The sequence below is a fragment of the Falco biarmicus genome, chromosome 7, assembly GCF_023638135.1.
Source record: "Falco biarmicus isolate bFalBia1 chromosome 7, bFalBia1.pri, whole genome shotgun sequence".
NCBI classification, from domain to species: domain Eukaryota; kingdom Metazoa; phylum Chordata; class Aves; order Falconiformes; family Falconidae; genus Falco; species Falco biarmicus.
Genome location: NC_079294.1, coordinates 29,371,878 through 29,389,782, shown reverse-complemented (window position 1 = coordinate 29,389,782; position 17,905 = coordinate 29,371,878). Strand labels below are relative to the sequence as shown.

General features: G+C 36.3%; 1 protein-coding gene across 1 annotated transcript in view; it reads left to right on the top strand.

Annotated features, from left to right (window-relative positions):
- EML5 (EMAP like 5) overlaps positions 1 to 17,905 on the top strand; it is a 110,896-nt gene that overhangs the window by 73,209 nt on the left and 19,782 nt on the right. The window contains exons 27-32 of the mRNA XM_056344959.1: positions 958 to 1,084; positions 2,665 to 2,679; positions 8,220 to 8,228; positions 15,445 to 15,523; positions 16,606 to 16,735; positions 17,457 to 17,555. Coding sequence (XP_056200934.1) covers positions 958 to 1,084; positions 2,665 to 2,679; positions 8,220 to 8,228; positions 15,445 to 15,523; positions 16,606 to 16,735; positions 17,457 to 17,555 — 459 coding nt within the window. The remainder of the gene's footprint in view (positions 1 to 957; positions 1,085 to 2,664; positions 2,680 to 8,219; positions 8,229 to 15,444; positions 15,524 to 16,605; positions 16,736 to 17,456; positions 17,556 to 17,905) is intronic.

Below are 17,905 nucleotides of genomic sequence, written 5' to 3'. Positions count from 1 at the left end.
ATGTCTTTTAAATGAAAAAAAAAACTAAGTGCCAATTCTAGGTAACTTCCAAAAATCTATATAAATAAATACATTCATCATAGTTTAGATTTGTACACCAGTTCTAATGATATTATGTTGAAATCTGTATAATGTGAGATCATAGTTATCTTGATGTTACAGCATCTGTTTTGGTAACACAAAAACATAGTAGACTGAGGCAGACTGATGTTCATATATGGAACAATCTATTGCAAGATCTTAATATCAGCAGTTAAAAGTGTTTATTACATTTCATAGAGTTAACTTCTATGGTTTTGCCATACTTTGTTTCCTTTTTGTGTTATAATTCCAAGGATTCATAAGCCTCCAAACTTGTTCTCTTTGCTGCCAGGTGTAATTTTCCCCCCTTGTCAATTCCTCAGTCTTGAAGCATTTTTAAACTATCACTGCTACTCTTTAAATAGTTCTGTGTAATAAATTAATTTCAGTTTTCACTGAAATCTGCTAAATTGCCAAAGAGACACTTTAGATATTAGAAGCATATTGGGAAGAATTTTTAGGCACTATCTTTCTGCTTAAAAATATTGAAGACTACATCCAGGACAGGTCCTGAAATAGAGAACAACCTGGCGCTAAATCTTCCAGAACTTAACAGCAGGTGTCATGTAGTGAGGTCCTTTGTTGCTGGCCCTGAGTTAAGGCCAACCAAGCAGAAATGGGATAGCTTTGAATGTCCCTTGAATCTTTGTTAATAATTTTTTTCACAAAGATATTGTAGAGATTTTTTTTTCTTAGAATGTCTTCTATTAACAATGTTCATGATTCCCAGCTACTTTCTTTCTGTTGTGTATTTAGATTACTAATAATACATATTGTAATTGTTGTATTCCAGTACATTGTTGAAACCTTCACAAATTTTGATTGAATTTTTTTTCTGATATCTTGTTTTGATACTGTTCATTCTGATTTTGTTAGGTTATGACAGTGATGTGACAAGGGAAAATGAAATTAATTACACCATCAAAGCCTTATCAACTAACATTAGACCAATGTTTGGAATTAAGCCTCATCTGCAACAAAAGGAGCCAACCTTAGATGAAAGGTAAGTGCTAAATTACAATTCTAACCCAGAAAGCAATCTGAAAAGATGATTAATAGTGAAACGTAATTATATTGGAATATATATGCAACTTAAAAGGGAATGTAGAAAAAAAGTGGAAATACTATTTATTTGGGGGGGGGGGGGGGGAAACCCCAACAGCACAGCTAAAGAAAAGTCTTGTCTAAGGACTAGACTGGATCTCTGTTTCAGAGAGCCTGAAAGACTACAAATGATACATGTATATTATTATGTTGGGTGAGTTTCTTGAGATAATTTTTATTTGGTGGTGTTTGACAATATATTCCTTTTGAAAGTTAAATACTGAGTGGTATCTAGTGTTGGTATTGTAGGCGTGAACCTGTACAATAGTTTTATTGAAAGACAGCTTTCAATTTTTCGTTTTTGCCAGAAATCTAGTTTAACTAATTCAGCTGTAATTGCTCCTTGCGTTGTTTCTGTCTCCAGATAACTTCTACCTTTCTTTGAAAAATTCTGTCCACAGTGGTTCTGCAATTTCTATTAATGAGTCTTGGAAAATTGATTGCTTTGCAGAGTTAGTTGTGTTGCCTGGTTCACTATTGTATGCTTTAGAAGAGAAGGGGATGGGGAGCAGAATAGAGTAAAACCAGCAGTTAAAGTAGATGTGACATAAGAAAAAGAATTTTTAACCACTAGAACGTAATCTGCTGCAGAATCCGCAACTGAGCACAGGACCCTGAAAGTTGTTTGTTGTTCAGCAAGATAGATGTGGACAGTGTATGTGAGGGAAAAGGAAAGAGGGATTCCTACAGTGGCAGTTGTGGAATGCTAGTATTGAAGAGAGAAGTGAGGAAAACACAGCACAATAAAATTAAGGATGTAGAGAAATAGCAGATTGGAAACTTCCTGCAGGAATGTGAGGAGTTCTGTTATGATGCACATGCCTCTTTCAGCAGTAAAGCTGACAGATCTGTGATGCCCTTGTTGAGAAATGCAACCTGACGTTTGTGGGAGCTTTGGTGTCACTTTTGTTTTTAAGTTGTGCTGCTGAAGGGAGAGAATGTATACCTGCCTATAAAGCAGTGACTTGCTATTTTGCATTTAAAATGAGAAATACTCTGTTTATTAACCAGATGCATTTGATGTGGAAGTCAAAAAGAAATAATATGCATGGTGTCTACATTTTGGATTTATATTTACTCTTGTTAATGAAAGGTGTGATAAATATTTTTTAAATGAAATTGTAAGCCTCTTGTATTTCTTCTTATAATTGTTTGTGGAAGCTAAGTGAGTTATGGTTTTCAGTTTCAAAGAAAATATTAAAAAAAATTAATTCTGTAGTAAGATACTAGGTTCCAATTCAGAATGCATAAAAGTTCATGAAAGAATTCCATTGTCTGCATTGTTTAAAAGTTTGGGGCCCTAAAACTTCCAAGAGAAGTTTTTGTGAAGAATAAAACCGGTATATTGTTACTGTATGCATTTTAACTTCTGCTAAAGTTAGTATTGTGTAGGATTGGTAAATGTTTTAGTAAGTCTGCTTTCATAAATACTAACTTTAATTTTATTTTTATTTCACTTTCCTTTTGCTTCCTATGAAGGCAGGGGGTAGTGAGGTAAGTTCATTTACACAAAGTCCAGGATCAAATGCCTTTTAATAACATGAGCTGCTCAGGAAAGTAGTTATCCTTTGAAATAGAAGTGAAGACTTTAATTCTTTACTATTAAATAGTAGCTTATTAATGGGTAGAAGAGGGATAAGCGATAAAGAGTAAGTCCAGTTCTCGGTCTAAGTAGACGTGAATGGATGCTAAATAGAGTATTTGCAAGGATGTAATCAAATCTCATCCTATTTTCCTCAGTACTTTGGAGTGGCTAAGGAACAACTTGACTTAAGTAACTGTAGTCAGAGAGTTCATGTAACTTCTTGTGGACTTCTGTAAGACTATATCACATTCTTGGTGTAGAGGTCCAACATAGAGTAAAAAGTGTGGGGAATATTTTGCAGAGTTGCCTGAAGTGGCTATACGAGCTGTACCACCATGTCTGCACCACTGTGTTGGAGCTAATGAAGCTCTGGGGATGAGAGTAGCCTGGCATTTTACCAATGCACCTACACTACTTAAGGATCTGAGCTAGGTCCCCATAGCATTCATGTGGCATGCAGAGTCACTAGCTTAGGTGCCTGCATTAGGTAATTAGGTTTTACACCTACCCTATTTAGTATATATGTATACTCAACAACATGCTCTTACATTTGTAGCACAGCAGATCCATAGGGTGTAGGCCACCCTTCAGACTTGTAGACTGAGCTGCCTGGACACTTGGACCTACACTGGTTAAGAGAGCCCCTCTCATATCGACCTGGATCCTGTTTCCACAATGAAATCACATTCCTGTGGTGACAGATGTTAGAATTGTGTCAATCTCTGTGTATCCTTCTGCAGACAATTTGGCATAATAAAGCAAGCCACTGTCTTTATCTAAATTTTAGATCCTACCACTGGCAACCTTCATCAAATTAATTCTGGTTTTTAGCCTTTTAAAAAATGTGTATCTGTAAAGTCAGTGTATTTCTGTATAAGTTATGCAGAGTATGTATAACCTGTACAGACTTTTCTTCTGTATCACTGCCATCCTCAGCTGTACCAGGGAGAAAAAAATATAACAAAAAGCTTGTGGGTCAAGATAAGGACAGGGAGAGATCACTCACCAGTTACCGTCATGGGTAAAACAAACTCGACTTGGGGGGAAATTAAATTAGTTTTTTTACTGTGCTTTGATTTACTTAACTTTGGTAATAATGAGAAATAAAAACTAAATCTTAAAAACACCTTCTCTCTCTCTCACACACACACACACACACACACATTCTTCCCAGGCTCAACTTCACTCCCGAGTTCTCTCCCTCCTCCCCCACAGCGGCACAGGGGGATGGGGAATGGGGCTGCCCTCAGTTCATCACACCTTGTCTCTGCTGCTCCCTCCTCCTCACGCTCTCCCTGCTCCAGCAGCAGGGTCCCTCCCATGGGAGACAGTTCTCCACAAACTTCTCCGGCGTGAGTCCTTCCCATGACCTGCTCGAGTGTGGGTCCCTCCCATGGGGCACAGCCCCTCAGGCACAGGCTGCCCCAGCCTGGGTCCCCCACGGGGTCACAAGCCCGGCCAGCAAACCTGCCCCAGCCTGGGCTCCTCTCCATGGGGCCACAGGTCCTGCCAGGAGCCTGCTCCAGCATGGGCTTCCCAAGGGGTCACAGCCTCCTTTGGGCACCCACCTGCTCTGGTGTGGGGTCCTCCAGGGGCTGCAGGGGGAGACCTGCTCCACCATTACCCTCCGTGGGCTGCTGAGGGCACAGCCTGTCTCACCGTGGGCTTCGCCGTGGGCTGCAGGGGAATCTGCTCTGGTGCCTGGAGCGCCTCCTGCCCTCCTCCTGCATTGACCCGGTGTCTGCAGAGTTATCTCCCTCACATATTCTCCCTCCTGTCTCTGGCTGCTGTTCCGCAGCAGTTATTTTCCCCTCTTCTTAAACACGTTATCCCAGAGGTGCTACCACCATCGCTGATGGGCTCAGCCTTGGTCAGTGGTAGGTACATCTTGGAGCCAGCTGGCATTGGCTCTGTCTGACACAGGGGAAGCTTCCAGCAGCTTCTCACAGAAGCCCCCCTGCAGTCCCCCTGCTACCAAAACCTTTCCACACAAACCAAGTACAACTGCTCGGGGTGGGTAGTACATCTTTGTCATTCCTTGTTGTGCATAGGCTTGTTATATTGACTGCCAAACATTACAAGAGCTGTGTCTTGTAGCGCTTTATTGGAATCCTTGTATTCTGAGGATCAGAGGTGTACACCAGTGTAGAATGTGCCTCTGAGAATGTTTTTCCAGTAATTTTGACTTTGTGTATAAAGGGGATTCCTTATGAGAAAGTATTTGAATATCTTTTACTGTTGAGTGTAGGAGGTATTTAATTCTGTATGGGAGAAGATGGACGTAAATGTTACCAGATAATTAAACTCTAAGGCTACGTATAAAGACCATACCAAAAATAATGTTGCTACTTGATTGTTGTACCTGACAGCTGAAGTGGAACTCATAAATCCTTGCCATAGTGAAGTTCCTTCTATGTAGAAGGAATACGATTATTAGTATCCAGAGTATTAAATGACATAAACAATAGAATGCTAAAGGAAGAAGCATACATGAAATCTCATCTGTTTCCTACCTCTGTTTCACAAAAGCACATCTGTGAAGGCGAGAGTTGTAGTCTGAGGCCATCGTCTGGATTTAGAGTTAGAAATTACTCAACTGGGTACCCAAAATTGATTCACTAAAATTATTTTGATTCTAATATTATTAGAAAGGTTAAGTTGATTGCACCTTTGATGTTGTAAGTAGTAGAGTGACATAGGAAATCAGAGTTTTAGGACATTTAGTCTACCAAAAATTAAAATACATATCACTGTGTGGGTCAAAACAGTGTCACTCCTTTCTCCTAAAGCTCTGTGGAAAGGAATTAAATAATCCCTAGGGTTAGAAAGGGAGAATAAGTGAAAGAGGCTGCAAAACACTGCAGTCTGGTGAGTAGGTACATTCTCTGTGAAGTGTGGAACATGGGATTCCGCTTTTGATGTATCATAGTAATTTTCCAGTGACCCTGAATTAAAAATGTAAATGCATTTCCCAGAACGTGAATGTGAACAAAGAATTATTTTTGGTTTCCAATGGAGGTAGTGTCCTGTTCTCCGTTTTCTGGTTTTGTTCATAAATTATGGCTTTCCCTTGCAATAGCAGAAGTTTAAAAAAATTTTTTTTCCCCTTCACAACACAGTTTTGCTAGGAGCAGTGGACATTTCTGTGTCTTAATCATTTTTATGGTTAACATATTAACTTCAGATGTGAGTTGCATCAATTTATACTTCAATGCAGGACTGTCTTTATTTTTTCCTTCAGGACAAACATGATTTTCCCCACTTTTTTTCTGGGTTTTTTTTTCCTAACAGTCTTGTCTAAGAAATTTGATATTTGAAAGAAAATGAGAGAGAGAGAGAAGTATTTTTTGAAAATAAGAGATGCTAGTGCCATAAAAGTTGATGTGCTCAATGGAAAGATGTTGAAACCTGAAACTTCTTAAATTTCAGGCATGTTTTTTTAAAAATTAGGGATGCTAGGACTCAAGATTTTATTCAGATTCATTCAGTTTAAGGTCTGCTTGCAATATAGTTTAAGGTTACGTCTACTCATGATATGTCATTCTCTAGTAGTAAAATTACCATGAAATATATTTTACATTGGAATACTTACTTTAACTTCAATTGAAAACACAAAATGGCATTGGCTGTAGGACAGCACTATGTATTCTGAATTGTTTGTAATTTCTGAGTAATAATATTAAAAGATAATATTTTAATGTGAAAATATATCTACTGTTTATCTAATGTGGTTGTCTAGAGCTTTGTGGATATTCAGCAGCACAAAATAACTTGGAAAACTGTGTTTCTATCCTTTACTGAAAGTTCTTTCCTAGTATGTTTTGGGGCTGGATAAATTGCTTAGGAGAAAAATTCATCATGGGTGGTTAATTTTTAAAACACTTCTGGCTCAGCTACTCCCTGAACTGGAAATCACTGGAGGTTGGGAGAAGAATCTGGAGGATATCACTCCATTCTTACTCTGTTCTTATACTCCTTGAAGTATTCAGTATTTGTCACTGTCAAAGGGATGATGCTCTGATTAATGTACTTGAGACAAGAATGGCTGTACCAAAAGATCTCAAAACTAAATAACCAGGAATTCTGGTTGAATTTTTCACCATGAATTTACCATACTAAATATTTGCAAGCAACTAAAACCATTTTCAGTGTTTGTTTCTCATAGTCATCGCTATCTTGTTTTCTTAATACATACCATTACTCAGTCCAGGTGCCAAGATCTCTTGTATGGGAAGATCCCAGTGTTGTTTTTTGGTTTGTTTTGGGGTTTTTTTGTCATGAGGATTATTTCTCTCTGTGTGGAAGGATGTACATAAATGCATAACCTATTTCAGATTCTTGAGTATTCATAATGGGAAGGGAGCTTACAAACTATTTACAAACTAGTCCTGTACTGATCCAGAAGTGAAGAATTTTTATTTTTTTTTTCCTGATACAAAGGGTAGATAAATGTAAATTGTACTTCTGAGGGTGTGAAAGAGGGAGAAAGTTACTGAAATGACGGTTCCTTTATCTGAACCTTACATCATCCACATCCATTTGCAAGTTGTTCAGCACTGTTGTCTTAATTTTCTGGAAAGTTTTCCCTAACAGATGAGACAAAAAATCTTTTTCCTTCACCTGTAAGTGGAAAAGACTGATAACTAGTGTCCTCCTTGCTGCAGTCAAATTGCTAGGTAGTTCTTAAAAGAAAAGCAAATCAAAACAAAGGAAGTGTAACTGCTAATCAGGCTAATGAAAAGTGCCCATGCATAGTACTAATATTAGGAAATAATCTGTACATGCCCATATATTCTGATGATTAATAATGATGTTTTGCTAGTTTAAATGTAGGAGTAGGCATCACATACAACTGAGAAAACCCATCCAGTGCACCAAATTTGTGAAACAGATTTCAAAATATCTTCAGTCAACAAACTGAATTCAATAATGAAAAAACAGTATGTATCAGCAGTGCTCAGTACCCCACACATTTTGACTAGCTGAGATAAATGTATTTTAGTATAACTGAATGTGTTTTTCTGAGTGAACTTGAGTATCTGTCTTTAATAGCGAGTTGACATGTTCTATTCACTAGCTCATTTCAGGAAGTTAAACTTGCACAACTTCGAGTAATTTGGCTGTTGTGTTTAATTCTCTTTAAATGCTTGATATACTTCAGCGGGTTTTGGGTCTGCTTCTGCTTGCTTTCTCTGTTTACAGTACGGATCAGTCCTAAGAAATATATTCTCATGCCAACACATGTTCATGATTCTCATATAAGTGAATGGGAGCTTTCTGTACAATAGATTTACATAACCTATGAAGTTGTGAATAATCCCCTTGTAAAAAGAAGTAAACGAACCAGAAAGTCAATAATAATAATTTCTATAAATAATTCACTGACACCTAGCTTTCAGCCAAACTTGTATAAGTAATCCTTTTCTCTTTCCCACCTGCTGCTGAAAAGAGGTTCCAGGTAATGCTTTTATTTTGCTATCTAGTCCATATTTTACTATCATCTCCCATTTTCTTTAAAAAGCCATCTGTCACGTAGGGTGCTATGCCATGCACCTCTCACTCTTCAAAATATTGCTGTACTACAGATTTTAAATTTATATGTATTCATTGTAGCTGTATTCCATACAATAAGCTAGATATTTATTTACTTAGCGCTATAAAATTAACTACATAGAACATTAAACTTGCATGTTTTACAAATAGTATTTTTCAATAATATTTATTAAAATACAGAGATTAGCACTCTCTACTGGGCAGCTATGAACCTCAAAAGTAGATGGTTTTACATTTGATGGGACAGTCCCACCTGACATGTCAAGTTGTCTATGTTGTTGAATTAATTGAGTAATAAATTACCTATATCTGCATTAGTGCATACAAAATGGCACTTACTATTCATAGGGCACATGAAAATAATTATGACTAATCACTGTCAAGAAGCAGCATTTAAAAACTACCGGGTTTCATTATCTTCTAAAGGAAAGCAGACCCCTAAAGCTTCATAGGTGGCTTTGACAGTCTTACCAAGAATAAGTGGAAGAACTCCTCCTTACTTTTAAAATTAATTCTCTACTTCATGCTTGCCAACACCTTTTGGGGAGGGAGTGAATGTCACTTCCTGCTGAAGGCTACTGCAAAATCAGTTGCCAAGTTCTCTGCAAGTGCCCCGGAGTACAAGGTGCAGCTATGGTGACCCTCACAGGAAGGGACTTCTTTTGTACCAACAGCTGTAACTTGCTCTATGAAATCATGCCCAAAACAACACTTGGATTTTTAAAACAGAAATAAGTGTTGTAATTGGCATTGTCATAAGTTACCATGGAACTCAAAGAATTGATGGCAGTTTATATTAACCACAGAAGACCCTCCCTTAATAACTTTAGAAATTCAGTACCAAGAATAAAAACAGTGAGTGAAATACAAGAACATGATACAAGACAACCATGAAAAGGGATTTCTTTGTTTCACAAACTACTGCAAAATGCTTGTATTCCATTTTTTATGGTCTCATAACAAGAATTATTAAACTATATATACAGATTCTGTTATCATATTGAAAATTAAGTGCCAATGTTGAGGTATTTATTTGCCCTGTGATAGATGGCTGGAACTCTGCTTCCATATGTTCAAACTGATCCCATCTGTATGTGCATTCACCCCAAAATGTTCATGCTCTCCTTCCCATCTTTTGCACACAGTTTATGATCATGCAGCCAGTTACACATACAGGTATATGACCACTGTGTGTTGTATATGCATGCCTTTAGTGGCTTCCCTGCACATTAAATAGCAAATGAAAAATATCTTCAGCCTTTGTACCTTTAAAAAAGCACTTGGAAAATGTATTCTGGTGTCCTTCAGCATTCCTGCTTTTAAGTGCACAAGTTACAGTCTTTAAACTTAACTGGGGAAAAAAATGCATATGTGCTTGTAATTTGCATTCCAGTTCCACTGCTCTGAATCAATGAGTTAGTCTGTCATAGGTGGGTACTTATATAATTGTTTAGGTGACCTGTGAGATAGTATAGCTGCATATAGATTGTCAAGTTTTATTGACCAATGTACATTTACTTTACCCTTTTGTATGGTAATGTACAAATGTAAACATACTTTAACGATAGGCTAAGGATGGATATCAAACCTATATTTGTATCTCTTTATCTGTACAGCTTTTAAGTATAGATGGTCTTTTCAAGTAGTTGCGTAATGTGAAATTGTTTTACCTCTTCTCCCATTCTATCACAAGGGATTAGCAGACAGCAAACGCTATAAAAATGCCACATTCTAGATCCGAGCAGCAGAGAAGTCTTCACTTCCAGTCAGCTCAGTTCCGGTAACATAGACCTGTGCCAGAACCATGTCCTTTCAGTTTTTGTTGCTTTCATGAAACTTTAGCTGTGCTCTTCTGCTCTATTTAGTTTTTCTGCTTTCTTTTTCTCTAATTGGCTTTTTTATCTTCAGGGACATAAATTAAATAAGGGGGGGCAGGAAAGAAATGAGACTTGAGTGCTCTATCAAATGTGCGGGTGACAAGTGGAAGAAGGGCTCTTTATGCTGTGTTTTATCAATTTCTAGAGCAACAGTAATAAGACTGTTGCTGAATTGTCCATGACAAATCAGAAAATAAAAATATAAAACGTTTGGAAGCGTTCTGGAGTGAGCAGGAGGTGGATTGCGCAGTTTTGCTCAATCTGTCCCTACCCCCATCTGTGAGGCAGGCCTGAGCTCCAGTGATGGAGCCTACAGCCCTTGTGTGCCACTTGCCTGGTCAGCACAGGATTGTCCCTCGCTGCTTCTCCAAAGCTCTCTGGGTAAACTATGGTCATCAAGTTTCCAACTGCTATTAAGCTTGCCTTTGGTGGTTTCGGTGGGTTGTTTTTTTCAGGGAAAAACTAGTTGAACATACTTTTCATTTTCTTTACCTCAAATATATAAATTTCAGGGATTTCCTCTGCTGCTTTAGATGTATCTGTGTTATTTCTTTGGATCTCCGCTGACCTATGCAGTCCTCCTCAGTCTCTGATTTTTACATATCTTTGCAAGAGCAGTCAAACAGCACTAGCCTCTGACAACTGATAATTATACACTGTTTCTCCTAAATAACAGCATTTCTGGGAATACTTTTTTTTCTCCTTAGAAGCTCTAAATCCAGATGGGCATAAAAATATTTTTATGGATACATTGTTAGGAATTGACCTAAGAGAACTGGGCTCTGTTCCCTACAGTTTGGACATCGTGCTTTAGATCAGGTGGTTTTCTGTGTGGTAATGCGTAGTAGTCTCCTGTCTTTGCACTACTTTTCATAGATATTTTTTTTTAATTTATTTTTCAAGTGGCATTACTTTGAACAGTAGAAAAAGTATATCAGTAATAGAGAAATTTATGCAAGATTACTAGATCTACAATCCTGATGTTCTTTTTCCATCTGCTGGCTGCAATGTAATCTAAAGGAAGCTACACTTAAAGATTTCCGTGCTGTCTTAAAAGCATCAGAAATTACATGTGTCTGTCAGCTATAAAAGCTCTCTGGAACTGTAAGAAGGTTTTATCTTTTTCTACTTTATTCAAGAAAGTTTGGATTTTTTTTCTGCTGGTGTATGTGTAAGCTAGCAGTCATATCTTGGACATTGATGCTTCACAGCTGAGTCAGGTAGCATTGTGATTTTCTTTTTAATCCTTAATATGCGTGTCATAGAGGGCTGGATTTATTTTTTTTTTTCTCCAGAGGACTTTTTGAGTTCTACCACATGCCAGTAGAAGCAGCATGCACAACAAACAGTACACCAGTGTCACATTTCTGCAATACTCCTTACTGTGCTTGCTGTTTGGTTTTATAGCTGCTGCATGGGATGAGAGAAGAGGTAACATGACAGTGGAAAGCTTGTGAACACTGATAATATTTATTATAGGTTCCTCTTTTTCCCACCTCTCTGATTCCTGGGGAAACTAATGGTTAGGACCAACAGAATCACTGGTGTACAATCTTCCAGTTTTCAGCACTTCAGCATTGTTCCTGATTTCCATGTTTAAAAAGACAAAGGTACATGTTGTGTTTGCTTAATTTTAAAAGGATTTAAAGTCAGCATTATGTAAGTTTTAAAGGAACTACTTTTGTATAAGTATTTTTTAAGGAGCTTCTTGCATTTATAAGTGTGGTCCGAGTTACCTAATAAATGAGCAGCAGTTATGGAGGTCTGAAAGGATTTAAGGGATTTTAATTATAATTCAAAATAATAACCTGTAGGTAGGAAAAAAAAATGGTTAGCAGCTCTTAATGTCATTAATCTGTTACAGAAATCAGGTATTAGATATATTTCAATAACTATAATTCTTAGGCGTAAAATAACAGGATATGTGTAATTATGGTTATGTACAACTCATTTAACTTGTCAATCCTGTTCATTCTTCAGAGACTTTTGATTGCAGAGACAGAGAACTGGTTATTATTTTGCCATTTAACTTCAGAAATCATAAGCACTAAAACTTGTTCAGTTTTAAGCAATTCTTGTATTCATATGCAAAAAAAAAACCCCGAAAAAACCAACCAACCAACCCCAACAAACAAACAAACCTCCACAAAACCCCAAATCACTCTAAAACTCAAACAAACCTGTAATTTTTAATATTTTGGGAGGTCAGGGTGACCATTTAAAAAAAAAAAACATATGGAGGGGAAAAAAAAAGTTGTTTATGAAAGAAGAGGGTATCAATGTAAATTTACCTCAAATGTTTGATGAAGCTACATCAGCTACCAGCAACAACAACAAATTTTATTTGGGTCTGGGCTGTATTGGTTTCTCTCTTTCTTTGTCTCTTCATTTACTTGAATGAGTAAGGGCAGGTTTTTATTCTCTGTATCACTGAAGTGCTTTCAGAAAGCCCATTTCCCATACAGAACCTGTGCCTTTTAGTTTTTGTTCATGCATTTCAGTAGTTTTACTTGACTGGATTTGACCCAATTTGAGTAGCACACAGTGATAAGATGGCTTCTGCGGCACTGGGAGATACCTGTTGCCCCTTGATCAGTGTATTTATAACTAAAATTGCTCATCTACTGTGAAGGAGGGGAACAAATATGGTCAAAGATTTTTTTTTTTCTCTCTGCAAAACTTAATGGACCTCTCTCCATGTATATTTAATATGACAAACATTGTGACCTGTTGAGAGTGTTTTCTGTTGATAATTTAGAAACTTCTAAATAAAAGTTTATTTTTTAAAAAAAAACTAAAAAGTGAGAATTTTAATCATATGTAGGAATATTATTGTTGTGATATGTGACAGGCTAGATGAGAGGATGCTAGGAGTCAGGTGACTGGACAGAAGAGAAGGAAGGACCTGGAAAATAGCTGGGGAGGCCAGGAGTTTTACATCAAGTATAAGACCTGGAAAGAACTCACTGGGAGACAGTAGTGATTCAAGAGTGGTCATGAAATTGGATGTTGGGAATGCTGACAGAAATCAGATATATTCTTTGCCTCCTATACTGGGCAACGTGCTAGTATAGATGATGAGGGCAGCCCAGACTCTGCTTGGTTTGCTTTTCCTCCTCTTTTCCAAAAGTGAGGAGAATACTTTTTCACCTTCACAGGCTAAGGGACAGGATGCTATGGCTGTGAGCTAGGTCCAGGCTGTTTTTCTTACTCAAAAAGAAATTAAAATGCCTTGCTTTTCTGTCTTGAAGTGTATGTGAATTCCTTCTAACTGGTAGACCTCTGAGAGTAAAAAAACATCTGTAACTGAGGACCTTTGAGAATGAAGTCTGGGGATACATTCCCACCAGACATATTTCAAGCAGGACTGAAGGTGTATATTTAAATGCTGCTGTCTTTTGATATTTGTCTCTGAGTGAGGAGAAATGTAGTGCATGTCCACATGTCCCCAGATTTTGCCTGTACTACCAGTTTTTAGAAGTCTGTTTTCCAAGAAGAGGAATTTTGGAGTGGCAAAAAACAAGTGTTAGACTACCATTCTTTGTGAAGTTCTACCTCAATAATTGTTTTCTGTTTTAATTTACACTTATTTATAAATAAATATGAAACATGAGCCTTGGTTATTTTCCTTCATGCCTTGAATTTTTTATTCTAACTTTAAATTATTATTTCATACTTTGTTGTGATACCTTTTTTTTTTTTTAATACGGCCCATATCCACTCCCTATGAAAAGACTCACTGTCTTAACTATCTAATGTAAAGTACGCTATTTCTTTTTGGATCTGGATTTGAATTTTCTATAGTAAAGATTTCACATTTCATAAAATCTAGATTTATGATGCTGAGTTAAATATTTCAAGTACCTCCCTCTGGCCCTATCTAACAAAATAACAAGTTTTAATAAACTTGATGTTTGGGTGATCCAGGCTTCTGACAGACTTCTTTACTAGACAGAAATTTTTCATTATCTGTTTTTCTTTTGTAATTTTTTTTCCATAGGTACTTTACAAGCTTCTAAGCATAGAGGAAGTAACTGAAGTATCTCAGAACACAGTTTACAGTTGTAGTATAGTTTGCGTTACAGTATGTACAAATCTTTCAACTGGTGATATGACATCAGTCTATAAATTGTCCTAAAAATAGGCAAGGAAAGTGAAGAAATAAAACTCAGAAAATGGTCTTTTATTTGACTGAAAAAATATTTCTTGAATGTAGTTCAGAATACACAGTGTACAAAAAATCATAGTCTGTTGTTCTCAGAAAAGACACACACTGAAGTCATTCAGGAGTGCAGATGGAATTAAAAGTACTTCATCCTAAAAAGGGAATACTAAAGAGCTTTATGTGTGAAATTTGTTTGTCACACTGCCTACTGGATTAAATCAGCTGGATTTCATTGAATCTATATGTAGAATTATTTTTAAATTAATGATTCTTCTTAAGGGGCAAACTTGCAGCTTTCTTTTCATGGCCACTTATGCTGCGTGTGTAGAATCAATAACCAATGCTCCTGCAAATTACTAGAAATAATTGCATAATTTTGATAAATGAAATTTACTTGTTTGTATCTTCCTTTGTATACGAGCAGTTGAATGTAATCTGAAAGATATGTTACAGATATTTATCAAATGTATCTAGTTGAGATTTCTTGATTAAATCTGGGCTATTCAGAACAGTGGAACATAAGTTATGGCTGATATTCGTGCATTTGCATGGTGATGGTTTACTTCCAACTAAGCGCTGATCAATAACTTGTTTCTGTTGATTGAAGTAACACTGAATGGGCAGGTGTACCTGGAGTTCTTTCTACAAACTGTTAGAAAAATAGGAAAAGTTAGGGCCTACTGGAGGCATGTGGGAATAGTTCTCTCAAGTATTTAGGCTGACCAGGTAAGCCTTTAAAGTTTACCCAATAAAAATTGCTACAGAGAAGATGAAAGTACCTTAAGAATATACCATGAAAAAGCTAAGACAATTATTACCAGTGGTCATTTCATTGTAAAACAAGCTTTGTATTAACCTCGTGGATTGTTGAAGAATTGTTGGAAAACCTAGTGTGTTAAACAAAGATGTTTGGGTTTTTTTCCTTTGACAGAGTTATTTCTTTTAAAGATGAATGCAAATATCAGTTAGGCAGGATAGGGCTGTAAGTTTTCCATATGCAATAGCAGGTTGGAAGGTACTGTTGTTAGTATGGAATGGGTGACGGACAGCCTTCTCTTATTCACAGTTCTTTATTTCAGACCACCAGTTAGTAGGGCGTTGCCACAGCCAGAGAAACTTCAGACAAATAATGTTGGGAAAAAAAAGAGACCTATAGAGGTAAGAAAAACTTCGGCCTCCTCTTCCTCTCCTTTTAGGATTGTTTTTTGCCAAAAATTGACACCTTTGCGGACACACTAAGTGATTGTTTCATTTTAAATGTATCAAAGATGGGATTATTGAATAATGAGTAAATATACAGCAGAAAAGTGGGAGATAATTTTTTGTTTTAAAATCCAAAAAGCCTGATACTTTTTCTTGAAAACAAACTGTAGCACAACTTAATTCTTAGTAACAATAAAACCTTTTAAATGCAGTGTGTAGAAAGCATTATGTCCTGTTTATATAACTGGATTATTAATGGGTATATTATAGCTAATAAAACAAAACATCTTTTACTGCAGGTTTTTTTTAAATTTATTTTAACACTTTGTTTAAAATTCATTGTTAACAGTTCTAAGAATAAAATAATTTTTTTAAATCTGCTGATGCCTTTAGCTCAGGCACCTGTTTTTTAATTATATAGCCAGTGCAAATAAATATACTCACTTTTGATTAATCTGAACTGGAAATTTCACCTAACATTGAAAACTGCAATGCTTCATATCAACTGAGATATTTTCTGTGATACAAAACAAAATGTTTGGTGTAGCATAATAAATGGCCTTTTGCCATCTGTGTGCTAGAAGTTGTAGTCTGTAATTCAGCTTTCTTAATTGCCAGCTGGAACTAAATTGTGGACCAATATTTGTCATTCTTTGTTTCTTGTTATCTTATGCATCAAAAAAGCTGTATTCTCAGCTCACTGAAATTTATTTATTTATATATATGTGTATCATACATGAGTGACTCTTTCTGTATATATATATATGTGTGAGTGTGTGTGTGTGTATGCACATATAAATATCCTACAGCATCCACCAAACACGAGATGATAAGATGACTTTACTGTACAACAAGAATAAGCAGCAATGGAAGCTGACAAGGAAGGCAGGATCTCAGTTTCTGTTGGTTTGAGACATAAACTCCTTCTCCTTTACTACATAAGGACATGTCTGAAAAATAAAATCCTGGAAGATACAGTAAAGTTCATAGTTGCTTTAAAGTTTTGAGTATCTAATAGATGTAAATATCTTTTTTAGGACCTAATTTTGGAGCTGGTATTTGGGTACCGAGGCAAGGACTGCAGAAACAATGTGCACTATTTGAATGATGGTGCTGATGTAATATATCATACTGCGTCTATTGGGATCTTGTATAATGTGGCAACAGGTAGGCAAAAACCCACTCGAGGAACAATGTTTCTTCATATACATGGAGTTACAGTTTATGAAGTAACTGGCATGCTTTAAATCCTATAAAAGTAAATGGGGAAATTAGTAGTAGTAGTAGTATCATCATTATTATCGTTATTATAATTGTTTGCTAAAAATTCAGTCTGTTGAGATGATTTGTAATAGCTGCATAAGCAAGCTAAATATATTCAAATGTTTCTGGTGACTAAATTTGGAGGAAGTAAAGATTTGAATATTTTGGTATCGGCTTTCTGTAATTTGCTTGTTAAAATTATCGCAGAAGGTATAACACCTGAACAGTGGGGTCATTGTAGTTACTAATTTTTTTTTCTAGAACCAAGTTAGTGTTTTTATTTGGTTTACTTTTCAGACATCCGTATCAATACATTCATTCCGTATAACCTATTTAGTTTAGATAATTTAGACCTTTTAAGAGTAACACAATGCAGTTTGTTTCTGTGATATTTGAGCAACGTGATGGAGAAGGCTTGAGGAAATAGTTTGGAGTTACTGAGTGCTATGTGTTAAAATAAAGATAAAAAAATCGGAAATTTCTTTCTGTTTCTTGGTTTTAAGCTCCAAACTGCAACATCATCTTAATGCTGTTTTCTAGCAAATATAAAATTTTCAACATAACCATGTCTATGTGTGTATAAATGTTTTAATTAAAAGTTGGACTTTTTTATTATTTTTTTTAGGCTCTCAGTCTTTTTACCAGGAACACAATGATGATATTTTGTGCCTCACTGTAAATCAGCACCCCAAGTTTACCAACATAGTGGCAACTGGCCAAGTAGGTATGTTTGTATTTTTGTAAAAAGAAATTAACTTAAGAGCATGCAGTTAGGGCCTTGTGAGTTCATGATTAATCACAAAAATATTTGATTATGCTATCTCCGTTTGTATGAGTGTTACTCAGTTACCTGTCCTCTTTACATGTTTCTTTGAGTGTAATTTAATAAAGCTGAACAAAAAACATTGAGGCATGAAAGAAGATTAAGCTTATCTTTTGTTTGAAGTGTTATCAAAATATTTTTTTTTAGAAATCTTAAGCCCCGTGAAATTAGTCTGGTTTTATTTACTATCAGAAGCTTAATTGAGCTATCTTTCATTTCTATATGGACTAAACCCAGAGTCCTTAAAATAG